Source organism: Tamandua tetradactyla, chromosome 14, assembly GCF_023851605.1.
Source record: "Tamandua tetradactyla isolate mTamTet1 chromosome 14, mTamTet1.pri, whole genome shotgun sequence".
Taxonomy (NCBI): domain Eukaryota; kingdom Metazoa; phylum Chordata; class Mammalia; order Pilosa; family Myrmecophagidae; genus Tamandua; species Tamandua tetradactyla.
Genome location: NC_135340.1, coordinates 71,439,463 through 71,454,002, shown reverse-complemented (window position 1 = coordinate 71,454,002; position 14,540 = coordinate 71,439,463). Strand labels below are relative to the sequence as shown.

The 14,540-nt window shown below is 34.8% G+C and overlaps 1 protein-coding gene across 3 annotated transcripts in view; it reads left to right on the top strand.

Annotated features, from left to right (window-relative positions):
- The window catches only part of RFX7 (regulatory factor X7), a 194,855-nt gene that overhangs the window by 94,522 nt on the left and 85,793 nt on the right, over nucleotides 1–14,540 (top strand). For all 3 annotated transcript variants that reach the window (XM_077127994.1, XM_077127996.1, XM_077127997.1), the window contains exon 2: nucleotides 11,957–11,990. In XM_077127994.1, the coding sequence (XP_076984109.1) occupies nucleotides 11,957–11,990 (34 nt within the window). The remainder of the gene's footprint in view (nucleotides 1–11,956; nucleotides 11,991–14,540) is intronic.

Below are 14,540 nucleotides of genomic sequence, written 5' to 3'. Positions count from 1 at the left end.
CAAACTAGCTGTGAATGTATGGGTATATTATTATTTGACTTTTCTATATATTTGGAACTTGGTGATTTTAAAAATATTTGAAGATAATGAAAGAATACACAATGGAATAATGTCACTAAGAAATCAAAAGATTTTAATATTATGAATAATCATAAAAGTTAGGAAAAACTACCTTGTTATACAGTTAATTTCCTCTTGAAATCATTTTTTATTCTCAGAACAAAAACATCAAAATGAGTTTTTTTAATTAATTTTTTAATTTTTTAAAAATATATAACAACAAACAAACACAAACATTCTTAATATGTGATCATTCCGTGCTACATAAATAATCAGTAATGCACAATATCACATAGTTGTATATTCATCATCATGATCATTTCTTAGAACATTTGCATCAATTCAGAAAAAGAATAAAAAGACAACAGAAAAAAATTCACACATACCATCCCCTTACCCCTCCCTTTCATTGCTCACTAGCATTTCAATCTACTAAATTTATCAAAATGAGTTTTATGTAAAATTAGCAAATATTGATAACATCCTTTTTGAAAAGCAAGAATTTCACTCTTCATACATAGAGAAATTTGAACTTTTGAAGTGACCCCTTGCGTTGGGAACTACTATGTGATTCAGCGCATAACATATGAAATTACTTTGTTCTCTTTTCCACACTCTAGAGCAGTGGCTTCCAAGTAATAACATGAACATATGTAGGGTATTATTGATTGGCTGAATTTCTGGGAAGCACTACTGGCATTTAGTGGGCAACATCCAATGATATCAGTAATGTGTAGGAAATGTACAGTAAAAGAGAGTGCCATCCAAAGTACCAGTGCCCTGTTGAGAAACACTGATCTCAGCAGTGGTTAATTTCCTTCCAAAGCAGACCTCCTAAAGGTTCATGAAAGGAAGCAAGACTGTAAGCAGTGACTTTTTATAAAAGTAATTTGGGTTACAAAAAGATATGTAATTAATACTTTGGGTTCAGTTTCTTGATCAGTGCTAATACCCTAATGAGGTTTACTTATTTTTATAATAGGAAATATTTATTTTTTTAATTGAGGTAAAATTCACATATCATAATTCATTGGCATTTAGTACATTCATAGTGTTATGCAACCTTCACATCTGTCTAGTTCAAAACCATTTTCATCACCTCAAAATGTAACTCTGTACCCATAAGCAGTAACTCCCCATTTACGCTTCCTTTATATACCCTGCTCTCTATCACCTAGAAACTACTATTCTTCTTTCTTTCTCTATGGCTTTTTCTATTCTGGAAAAGTTTCCCCTCTGAAATGATTAAAAAAAGGACAAAGCCCACTTGCTTGGAACTCAGGAGGACTCCACAAATGCTAAATTAAAGAAGAAAAAAAAAACAAAAACTGGAGGTTTACATCTCAAACCTCCCAATCTGGACCCTCTTCCTCACTCAGTCCCATGCAGTTTAAGAATCACACAGAAGCAAGACTCCAGTCCCTCCTGTTGTGAGTGCAGAACATAGACCCCCTCACAACAGTGAGTTAGCACCCCATTCACAGGGGGACCCAGGTAGGAACTAAGTACCTGCGGTGCATGACATACAGAAGTGTTCTTAGGTAAAAAAAAGAGTTCTCAGCAGAACTGTTGGCAAGAGTTGCACACACTCAACCCTGTATCTGATTGCTGCATGTTTTGGTTTGCTAAAGCTGCCAGAATGCAGTATACCAGAAATACATTTTAACGGGGATTTATTAAGTTCAAGTTTACATTCTAAGGCCTTAAAAATGTCCAAAGTAAGGCATCCACAGAAAGATACCTTGACTCTGAAGAAAGGCTAATGCCTGTCTGGGTTTCCTCTGTCACATGGGAAAGCACATGGCCAGCATCTGCTGGTCCTTTCTTAGCTTCTCTGGGGCAACCCGGATTTCTTTTCTTAGCTTCCCTTGGCTCTTTCCAGGTTCTGGCTTGCTTAGCCTCTCATGGAAAGACATATAGCAATGTCTGGGCTCTGCTTCCTGTCTCCTCTTCTGTTGGCTCTCTTAGCTCCTGGTATTTCCTGGGGCTTCTGCATTTCCAAACATCTGTGTGTCCGTCAGCTCCCAACTCTTTGTTTCTCTGTGAGTTCTCTTAAAGACTCCAGTAAATTAATTAAGACCACTTTAAGCAGGTGGAGTCACATCTCCAGGTGACACCCACATTTAGGTGTGTCATATCTCCACAGAAAGAATGTAATCACAAGTTCCACCCTACAATACTGAATCAGGATTAAGAGAACGTTGCTTTTCTGGGGTACGTAACAATTTCAAACCAGCATATTAGATTACCTAAACAAAAAATTGGACCTTTCTGGATTGGCCCCATCTGTTTCCCCTGGGTGGATACCCTAATGGGGAAGTAATTGGTACAGAAAAGCCTCATGAGGTAAAAACTGGGTAGGGACCAGTGGGGGGTGGGCTTGGATTGAACTGTGGTAAGATAGGATGGGTCTCAGAACTGAAAAATATAATGAAAACGGGCATTAAGTGAGGGAGAGAATTAAACAAATCATAGGAGCTGGGGAGAAAATTCTGCACAAAAATAGAACAGATCAAGATTCCCAGAGAAGGAACAGAAAAAAAGGAAGCTTTTTTTCTGGAGGAGAAACAATTGCACATAAAAGGGCAATCTTAAAAGTTGCACCACATATCCAGGGCAGGAAACAAGTTCAGAAGAGCTAAGAAAATTGTGAACAGTTAAACAGAGGCTACTGCTCCAAAGGTCCAGTGTAGGCTGAACCAAGCATCAAAGAACCTTAACATATAACCAAATTACCATTAAACCCTAGGCAAAAATGGAGAAACTGACCTTCAGAATTAGCACATCAAAATAATCAGATGCCCAAACCTCAGCAAAAAGTTACAAGCCATGCTAAGAGATAAGAAAATATGGCTCAGAAAAGGGAGCATATTAAAACTTCACTGGAGACATAGAATTTGGAACCACTAAAAAGAAGTTCAAACAGGGCGGTGCGATGGTGGCTTAGTGGCAGAATTATTGCCTGCCATGCTGGAGACCCAGGTTCCATTCCCGGTGCCTGCCCATGCAAAAAATAAAGAAGTTCAAACAGATCTCCTAAATCAAGTCAAGGAGATGAAGGAAAATGTGAATAGAAGTAAACTAATGGTGACTACAGAACTAAAGGATACTAGAAAGACAGTGTGTGAGCTAAAAGAAAAAAGGTTTAAAAAAACATTATGGGGATGAAAAGTAAAAAAATGTAGATTAAAACTACACTAGAGGCATGTAATAACAACTTTGAACAGACAGAAAAAGGAATCAGCCAACTAGAAGAGAGGATAGTCAAAATTATATAGTCAGAAGAATAGATAGTTAAAAGAAGAGGAAACATTGAGCAATGTCTCAGGGACTTGTGTAACAGCATGAAGTGTACAAACATACACATCATGGGAGTCTCAGAAGAAGACAAGGGAAAAAGAGCAAAAACAATATTTAAGGAAATAATAGCCAAACATTTACCAGCTCTTATGAAAGACATAAATAGATTTGTCCAGGAAGTGCAACATATTTCAAACAGAATAAACCCTAGGAGACCTACTCTGAGACACATATTAATCAAATGCCAAAGATAAAGAGAGAATTCTGAAAGCAAGAGAAAAGCAACTTGTCACATACTAGGGATCCTCAATTAAATTAAATGCCAATTTCTCATCAGAAACCATGGAGGTAGGCAGGCAGAGGATTATATATATTTAAGGTAGTGAAAAAGATAAACTCTCCAGCCCCAAATTCTTTGTCTGGCAATACTGTCCTCAGCAAATGAGGGAGAGTATAAAACATTCACAGAGAAACAGAAACTGAGAGAGTTCATCACATAAGACCTGCCGTACAAGAATTGCTAAAGGGAGTTCTTCCAGTTGAAAGGAAAAGACAGGAAAGAGTGGGAGCAAGCAGTGTGAAGAAGTGAAGGTCTTCAATAAAGTAGCTAAAGGGGTAAATGCAAAACCCAAGATTACTGTATCATCAGTATGTCACTCTAATCTTGTTTTCCTATGATTGTCAGAATACAATTGAATTAGGAAAAGGCATATTTCCTGTTAATGATGCACAAACTATGAAAACGTAATGTGGGACAAAAATATAAAGAAGGAAAACAGGTATATGGAAGCAGAGAATATGTATGCTATTGAAATTAAGAATCTTTTCAAATTAGCGCATTATGGATGTAGGTTGTGTGATACAAATTTCAGGATAATCACAGAGAGTGTATTTTTAAAATATAGAGAAGCAGAAATGAGAAAGCAATCAGTCAGATACATCACAAAACATCAGTTGTACAAAAAAAGTAGACTCCAGTAAAGGGAAAGAGAAACACACTGAAAAAGACATGACATATAAAAACCAAAGGACAAAATGGTTGAAGTAAGTACTTTCTTTACAGTAATAACCCTAAATGTTAATGGATTAACCTCCACAATTCTGTGTCCAAAAAGACACAGATTGTGACAGCAGGAAGATGAACAAATATTTGCACATCAGTGTTCAAAGTGATATTTTTCACAATTACCAAAAGATGGAAACAACCCATGTCAGTCAACCAATGAATGGATAAACAAAATGTAGTGTATACATATAATGAAATATTATTCAGCAATAAGGAGGCGTGAAGTCCTGAAGCATGCAAGAACATGGATGAAACTTGAGAACATTATGTTGAATGAAATTAGTCAAATGCAAAAGTACAAATAGTGTTTGATCCCACTGAAATGAGCTAATTATAAGTAAACTCACAGAGTTAAAAATCTAGAATATAGGTTACAAGGAGATAAAATGAGGGTGGAAAATGAGAGTGGATGCTTAAGTGTGCAGAATTTTTAATAGGTTGAATTTAAATGTTTGGAAATGGTTAGAGGTGGTAGAAGCACATTATGGTGAGTATATTTAATGGCATTAAATTAGGAGTGTGATTGTGATTCAAAGGGGAATTTTTGTCATGTATGTCACTGGAAGGAAAACTAGAGGATAAATGGGGCTGTATACCGCAGTGAACCCTGTGGTGGATAGTGACAGTGATTAATAGTACAAATATAAAAATATTCATTCATGAACTAGAATAAGTGTATGTCACTGTTACAAGGAGTTACTTGTAACAAAAAGTAGTATGTGGGTGAAAATGCAGCAATTACAAACTACAGACTGTAGTTAATAGTAATATTTTAATGTTCTTTCACCAACAGTAACAAGTGTACAATGCCAATGCTAAGGGTAAATAATAGTAGGGGATGGGGTGCATGGGTGATTCAGTGGTAGAATGCTTGCCTTCCATGCGGGAGACCTAGGTTCAATTCCTGGACCATGTACCCCCTTCTCCCCCCCAAAAATAGTGGGGATAGTAGTATGGGATGTTTCGGGTTTTTTGTTTTGGACTAATGAAAATGTTCTAAAATTGACTGTGGTGATGAATGCACAATTGTGTGATGGTACTGTGAACCATTGATTGTACACTTTGGATAAACTGTATGGCATATGAATATGTCTTGATAAAACTCCTTAAAAAAAGACACTGATTGGCAAAATGTATTTTAAAAAGCATGGTGCAATTAGATGTTTTTTCAAGAGACTCACCTTAGACCCAAAGACACCAGTAGGCTGAAAGAAAGGATTGAAAAAAGATAATCCATGCATATAGTAAGCACGAGAGAACTGGGGAAGTACTATACTAATATTGGACAAATAGACTTTAATTCAAAAGCTGTTATAAGTGACAAAGGAAGACACTATATATGAATAAGTGGGTCATTCCACCAAGAACAGATAACAGTCATAAATGTTTATATGCCTAGCCACAATGCCCCAAAATACATGAGGCAAGCCCTGGCAAAATTGAAGGGCAAAATAGACACCTCTTCAATAATAGTTGAAGACTTTAATACACCACTCACATCAATAAATAGAACATCTAGACAGAGGTTCAATAAGAAAATAGAGAACTTGAATAATTTGATAAGTGTACTAGACCTAGTAGACATACACAGAACAGTGTACCAGAAGCAGCAGGATATACTTTCTTCTCAGGTGCTTATGAATCATTCTCCAGGATAAGAACACATGTTCCGTCACAAAACAGGTCTTAATAAATTTTAAAAGATTGAAATTATGCAAAGCATCTTTTCTGACCACAATGGAATGAAGCTAGAAGTCAATAACATGCAGAAAACTGGAAAATCCACAAATAGATGGAAGTTAATGGACACATTCAGAGACAATCAGTGGGTCAGAGAAGAAATGACAAGGGAAATCAGTAAATATCTTGAGACAAATGAAAACGAGAACATAACCTATCGAAACTTACGGGATGCAGTGAAAGCAGTACTTAAAAGGAAATTTATAGCCCTAAAAGCTGACATTTTTAAAAAAATCATAGACCTAACTGCACTTCTTAAGGAACTAGAAAAAGAACAGCAAATTAAGCCCAAAGCAAGGAGAAAGAGATAACAAAGATTAGAGCAGAAAAAGAGAATTAAAAAAAGAAAGAGAGCAAGCATTAACAAACCAAAAGTTGGTTCTTTAAAAGGATCAGTAAAATTAACAAAGCTTTAACCAGACTGACAAAGAGAAAAATAAAGAGGATACAAATACGTAAAATCAGAAATGAGAGGCGATTCATTAGTAATACCCCCAAAGAAATTAGAAGGATTGTAAGAGGTTACCATGAACAACTATATGCCAGCAAATTAGACAACCTTGATAAAATGGGCAAATTCCTAGAAACACACAACCAACCTATACTGACTCTAGAAGAAATAGAATATCTCAGCAGACCAATCACAAGAGATTAAATCAGTCATCAAACCCCCCCACCCCAACAGGATGGGTCATGGTAGGTCACTGGCAGAGTTCTTGCCTGCCATGCCGTAGACCCAGGTTTGATTCCTACTGCCTGCCCATGTTAAAAAAAAAAAAAAAAACCTCCCCAGGACCTAATAGCTTCACAGGTGAATTCTGCTCAATATTCCAAGAAGAATTAATACCAGTCGTGCTCAAACACTACAAATAAATTGAAGAAGAGGGAGCACTCCCTAATTCTACCTATGAGGTCAATGTCACCCTAACATCAAAGCCAGAAAAGATACTATAAGAAAAGAAAATTACAGGCCAATTGCTCATAGAAATATAGATGCACAAATCCTCAACAATATACTAGCAAATTAAGTCCAACAGTACATTAAAAGAATTATATACAACAATTAGTATATTTATGGGATTTATCCCAGATATGCAAAGGTACTGCAACATAAGAAAATCAACTAATGCAATACACTGCATCAACAGATTGAAAGGAGATAAATGCACGTGACCATCTCAGTTGATGCAGAAAGGGCATTTTTCACCATCATATTCAATGGTGAAAAATCTGAAAGCTTTCCCCCTATGATCTGGAGCAAGACAAGGATGTCCACTGTCACCACTGTTATTAAACTTTGTACTAGAAGTTCCAGCCGAACAGTTAGGCACAAAAAATAAAAAAACAATCAAATTGGAAAGGAAGAAGAAAAACTTTCCCTTTTTGCAGATGATATGATCCTATATGTAAAAGTCTCAAAAAAATCTACAAAAAGCTACTAGAGATTATAAAGGAATATAGCAAAGTGGCATAGTACAAGATCAGCACACAGAAATCAGTACTGCTTTTATGCAGTAGTAATCAGCAGCCTGAGGAAGATATCAAGAAAAAAAATTATACTTTAGCAATTGTAAGAGTGAAATATCTAGGAATAAGTTTAACCAAAGATGTAAAGGACTTATAAATGGAAAGTTACAAAACTTTGCTGAAAGAAATGAAAGAAGACCTAAATAAGAATTCCAGGGTTATAATTTGGCAGACTGAAGAGTTAAGGTGACAGTTTTACCCAAGACAATTCACAGAGTCAGTGCAATCCCAAACAAAATTTCTTCAGCCTGCTTTGTAGAAGTAGAAAAGCCAATCATCAAATTTATTTGCAATCATAGGGGTTCAGAATAGCCAAAGCATCCTGAAAAAAGAATGAAGTGGGAGAACTCACACTTCCCTAACTTATAAAGTTAGAGTGGTCAAAACAGCATGAGACTGGCACAAGGATAGATATATAGATCAATGAAGTCAAATCAAGAATTCAGAAATAGATCCCCAAATCTATGGCCAGTTGATATTTGACATGGGTGCCAAGTTCATTCAATTGGGAAAGAATAATCTCTTCAACTAATGGTGCTGGGAGAAGTGGGTATCCATATGTAAAAGAATGAAGGTGGATCCCTATCCCCTAGCATATACAAAATATTAACTCAAAATGGATCAAAGACCTAAATATAAGAACTAGGAGTATAAACTCCTAGAAGAAAATGTAGGGAAGCAACTTAAGGATCTTCTGTTAGACAATGGTTTCTTAGAATTTGTACTCAAAGCACAAAAAAACAAAAGAGAAAATAGAGAAATGGGACCTCATCAAAATTAAAAACTTCTGTGCATCAAAGGACTCTATTATGCAGGTGAACAGACAGCCTATCCAAAGGGAGAAAATATGTGAAAGCAATATACTGATAAGGGTTTAATATCTAGAATATATGCAGAAATCCTACAACTCAATAATAAAGACAACCTATTTTAAAAATGAGCAAAAGACTTGAATAGATACCGCTCCAAAAAAAGTACAAGCAGCAAGCACATGAAAAGATGCTCAACATTATTATCTATTTGGGGAATTCAAATCAAAATCACAATGATGTATAATTGATTCCTGACTCATACACTTCCCAAACAAATAAGCAAAACAAACAAAAAACAAAAATTCAACAGATGGTGCTGCAATAAGGGGATACTCACGTGGAAAAAAAAAATGAAATGTGACCCTCGCCATACAACATACCAAAAAAAAAAAGAAAATCAGAGTGAGATAGCATTTCACACTCACTGGAGTGGGTACTATTTTAAAAACAGAAAATTAAAAGTATTGGAGAGGTGGTAGAGAAATACACTCATTCATTGTTGGTGGGAATATAAAGTGATGCATCCACTGTGGAAGACAGTTTGGCAGGTCATCAGAAAGCTAAGTATAGAATTGCCCTGTCACCTAATAATCCCACTTCTAAGAACGTACCCAAAAGATTTGAAAGCAGGGATGTGAACAGATATTTGCACACCAATATTCATAGTGATGTTATTCACAATTGCCAAAAGTTGGAAGCAACCCATGTGCCTACCAATCGATGAATGGATAAATCAAATGTGTTGTATACATGCGATGGAATATTATTCCATAAAAATTAATGAAGGCCTAATGTATGTGACCAGATGAAACATGATGCCTCATGTTTCATCTGAAAGGCATCATGTTTCAACATGAAAGGCATCATGTTTCATGAAATAAGCTAAACACAAAAGGAGAAGTATTTTGTGATGTTACAGATATGAAATACTTAGAATAAACAAACTTGTAGAGTCTGAAACTGGAGTATAAGTTACCAGAGGCTGTAGTAGTACTGAATTACATATCTGAATGTGGTTAAGAGGGAAGATTTTAAGCTGTATATATGTTACTAGAATAAAAATTAAAAAAAATAAGAGTATACAACACAGCTAACCCTATTGTAAATGTTAGCGTTAATAGTACAAAAAAAGGTATCAGTGGTGGTGGTTGTCTTTGGGAATATAGGGAAAGGAATGAGATAAGGTGGAACAAAGTAGACTTAAGTTCTCTGTATCATTCTATTTTGCTCATGTTATATATGAAGTAAAAATATTGAAGTGATTGGATTAAGTGCCCGTCAAGGTTCCCAGTTAGCTCAGAAGTTGTTATTTTAATTTATAATTACTATCTTTTAAAGTATATATTTTACATAGTGTTTTTAGAGATCTAGAACTTGTGTGTTTAGGTAGACATTATTCTCTTTAGCTATCCCACAAAAATAGTAAATTGCTCGTAGATATGGAATAGGTTGAGATTCATAATTCATACAATAATCACATTATATTACACTTATTAATTTCTCTAAAAACCCTTTCTTAAGTTGTCCCAGTCTTTCAAAAGAGTTTTCTTCATATGAGGGACTGAATAGTTTTTTGTGATTTATTCATTCAGCAGATTTTATTGAATACCTAATGAGTACCAGCTGATAATACTGCACTGAGCAAAACAGACAAAACCCATTCTCATGGAGTTTAAATTCTAGTTGATGGAGATGGCCAGTAAACAGATAAAATTAATATAATATGACTGGTAGTAATTGCAAGACAAAAAATAAAGCAGGGTAAGAGTGATAAAGAGTATTTTATATGAGAAATCAAAGAACTGTATATAAAGGAAATGTGAGTCATGAGGGAAATGAAGAAACAAGTTATATGAGAGAAGAATCCTAGGGGCTAACAGAAAAGACAGTGCAAAGGACCTGCTCCTGCCTTGAAAAATAGCGTGGAGGCCCATTTAACTGGAACTGAATGAATGAGAAGTAGACTAATAGAAGATGAGATCAGAAAGGTAGAGAGCATTGGTGAAGCAAAGGTCTAACATGGTTTGGCCCTACATTTCAAAAGGTTAATTCTAGCCACTTTGTTGAGAATAGCCTACAGGAAGGACAGTTGGAGGTGCTGGTAGTGATGGGTAAAGATAGAAGCAGGGAGACCCGTTAGAAGGTTACTGCAACACTTTACATAAGAAATGATGATGGCTTAGACCAAGGTAGGAAGAAATCATTGTATTCTGGATACATTACTTCTTTGCCGCAATTCTTAATCTAGAGACTACTCTCTAATCTCAAGGAAACTGGGAGTTATGAGAAAGAGAAAAATAGTAGATATTAGCTGCCAGTGATACGCTGTACAAGAGATCCTAAAATGATATTTACAAACCACTAAAAATCTTCAGTGTGGTTGTGGGAAAGGAGTTTCAGTCTCTCTTACCAATAGGTGTCATTTCTTTTTCTTGGCTTTTAATCCTTCTGAGCTTTGCAGTTGAACTTCAGTCTAGTCATACTTTGATGTTTAGAAATGAAATTGAAAATCTCAGTACAGATGTTAAATTTTGAGGTTGAATGTTTTTTTTCCATTTCCTGATATGAGACTTTAAATACTGGTTTTTACTTTCTCTATAGTTTAGTTGTATAGTCATAGAAAGACAAATAACCGCTTTTTATTTACATGTACTTGGCCCTAGAGGCAGTTGAGGAAGAAAATTTTGTTTTCTAACATCCTTTAAAATTGTATGCAATGGCCCATGCACCCCCCCCCAAAAGTTTGTATGTAAGCTCTCTGTTAGCATTTCATTTGTACTTTTATATATATTGTAAGGAAATCCAAATGACAGTTAAATTATTTTATACTGGTTTCATTTGTACTATGTATTCATAATACATACATATATATACCAATTATCTTCATAATAATAGTTCATCTTTATTCTTACTCTTTATGTGTAGGATTTCTTGTTATTGGGATGTGGGGTGGGGGTGTGTGTATATGAGAGAGAGAGTGAGAAAGAATCTACCTTATATCAAGTCTGTAGAGCTACGGATTGTATTACATCATTATGACTTTTAAATATTAAGCAAATGTCCATCTGGAATGGATGATGTCATCATAACTCATTATAAATTTTGTCCTATTTCTAAGTATAATAATTCATCAATTCCTCTATACCTTTAAAAACATACTTGTTTACTATATCGTGATAATGGTGATATAATGAAACAATAGTAGATTGACTATAACTATGAACTCAGAAGATACTTCCATCATACTTTAGTGTTGAATTTAGTACAGTGAATAGAACGTAGGTTTTTTCCTTTGTGAAAATTGTAATTGTAAAATGTCTAATTGTAATAAGGAGTTTTACTTATTTTTTCATAGTAGGTGTATAAAAGGGAAGACTATCATCTGTTTGAGGAAATCTCAAATATTTAACCGGTTCACTATTTTTTAACCTAACTTTTTTTTTTCTTTTAGCAAAACTGTACAATCTAAAGTGGACTGCATTTTGGTAAGTAAAAGAACTAATTTTAAAATTATTTTGTGCTAAGTCTTTTACGCTGTATAAAATATATTATTCTTAAGTAAATATTCATTTGAAAGATAATCCAATTTAATGAATAAAATTTGACATTTAACTGCATCCCTAGGAGTGTACTAGTTATAAGCCCTATTTAGATAACTTTCCTACATATTGATGAGTTACAGGAAAGTATCTAATAGAGCTTCTAATCAAATCACAATGTGAGATAATTTGCATATTTTTAAACTTATTGGTATTTACTGAAAAGAATCACCTCTGTAAGAATTTATTCAAAGAAAAGTGGTTTTGATATTTCATGGGCTAGTTCTGTTGCTATAGCATACTTTTCATATTTGCATTGCTATCCTTTAGGAGTTAGAAACCACAATAATAGCTAAATTTAGATTATAGAGCTCTGAGTTGGTTCAAGAAAAGCTTTTAAGATAATTTATGCATTAGTTTTTGTTCCTGTAACTTAATTTTCATATTTTGTTTGCTAAGCTTTAGTAATTGAAGTCACAATAACAGTTAATTGGAAATTGTATTTGTAGTTTCTTAGATCTCATCTTAAAGATTTGAGGGGGAAAGTATGCAGATGCCAGGGCTACTAGAATAGAACTGACTTTTCATGAAATCTCAGCAGACAGGATATTCTCTAGGTTCTAGAATATTTAGTGACTCTGCACGAATGTTAGTATAGTTAGTCCTCTTTCCCAGCTTGTAACATCAGTACTTCTTTTACTCAGATTTGGATTTCCTGCTTATAAATAATATGGCTGGCTAACATGTGTCTGGTGGTGAAGTAGTGTGTCATAGTTGAATAAGTGGAAATAGTTCATAGGACAAGAAGTGACTACAAATGTGAGCCTATATTTTCTAACCCAGTAGCTGGAAAAGAGGACTTGTGAAGGTTTTGGCGCTTTTTTCTTATACTTATTCTTTCGTTTGTTTTTCCTGTTTTCCCATACCTCACAGCAACACTGTGAAGTAGGTGATCTTGTTATCTCACTTGTACAAATGAAAAAACTGAGTATCTTGCATTTCATCTAAAGAAAAAATTATTGAACACCTTTTATATGCTGATTTTTTAAACAGAAGAGGTACAGAGTAGAAAACATATTTGCTATCCTCAAGTAATTAATCTGTTTTTAAGATACATTCAAGAGTCTGTTGAGGACCTGGGAAGGCAGTGACTGGGGTTGGAAGAAGTAACATTGCCTCCCACCTTACCTCTTCCAACCCCCAGAGCATTTCTGTCTCTCTCAACTCTCAGGAGTCTCATTCTTTATCTGTCACTCAGTAATTATTGCGTAATTGTTATGTGCTAGACCCTGTCAATGATAAAACAGAAACAAAAGACCATTTGATTTTTCTTTTTGAAATAACTTTGGAAGATTTCTTATTTTTTTTTTAATGGAGAAAATAGAGGCAAAAACCTGTTATAAATTTTAAAATTTGGTATTTATTAATTAAGAACAAAAGTTTTGTTTCTTTTTTTTAATCTTCCAAGTTTTTAAGATGTGTATTGTAGGACAAGGCTTAAAATATGTATATTAAAAAAAGGATCAATAAACTTTTTGGGCACTATATAAAACAATAAACTCTTTTGGTCATTGCCATGACCACTATTCCAGACCCTGGACATACAGTGATGAATGAGATAGTACGATCTCTGTTCTCATGAATCTTACATTTTATTGGGTGAGATAGAGGGTAAATAGTAAACAAACATTATAACTTCAGATAATGATAGATGCTATTAAAAAATAAAGGCAGAAAAGGTAAGTGATGGTTTTGGGGGTTAACCTTAGATTGGGTGGCCAGGGAAACACTCTCTTGAGGAGATGACAGTTGAGCAGAGACCTGAATAATAAGAGGCTAGCCATGTGCAATGATCTGCTGATGACACATAGCAGGCAAAGTAAACAAAAAGTGCAAGAGTTGTGAAACAGGAATGTTGAGGATATTTGAAAAATGTAAGAAGCCCAGTGTGCTGGACTTAGGAAAGGAGGAAATGATAGAAAAGGTCAGGTTGGGAGCAGTTTATGTTGGGCGTATTTAATTGTAAGTAATAATGGATTTCATTCTAAGTATGTAAAAATCCAGTTAGCATTTGAAGGAGGAAAAAGGTTTGATCTAATTTTTAAAAAATCCTCTGGCTGCTGTTGGAGAATAGAGGGAGAAACAAAAAAGAATAAAAGATAACTCCTAGGTTTTGACGGGAGTGCTTGACTAGTTGGAAAACCATTAACTGAAATGTGGAAAACTGGAGGAGGAACAACTTTGAGAAGAAAATCAAGAGGTCATGGCTTTAAATTTGTGTTGTCTAGATATCCGTGAGATATCAAGTAAGCAATTAAAGATAGGAATAAAGGTAGGAATCTGAAGTTTAGTGGAAGGGTCAGTTCCAGAGATGTGTATTTGTGAGCCATCATATCTTATAGTATTGAAAGTATGGTACTAGTTGAGATCAATAGGGAAGGAGTGTAGAATGAATATATAGTTTTAAAAAGGGTTTCAGATGTATATATCCATATG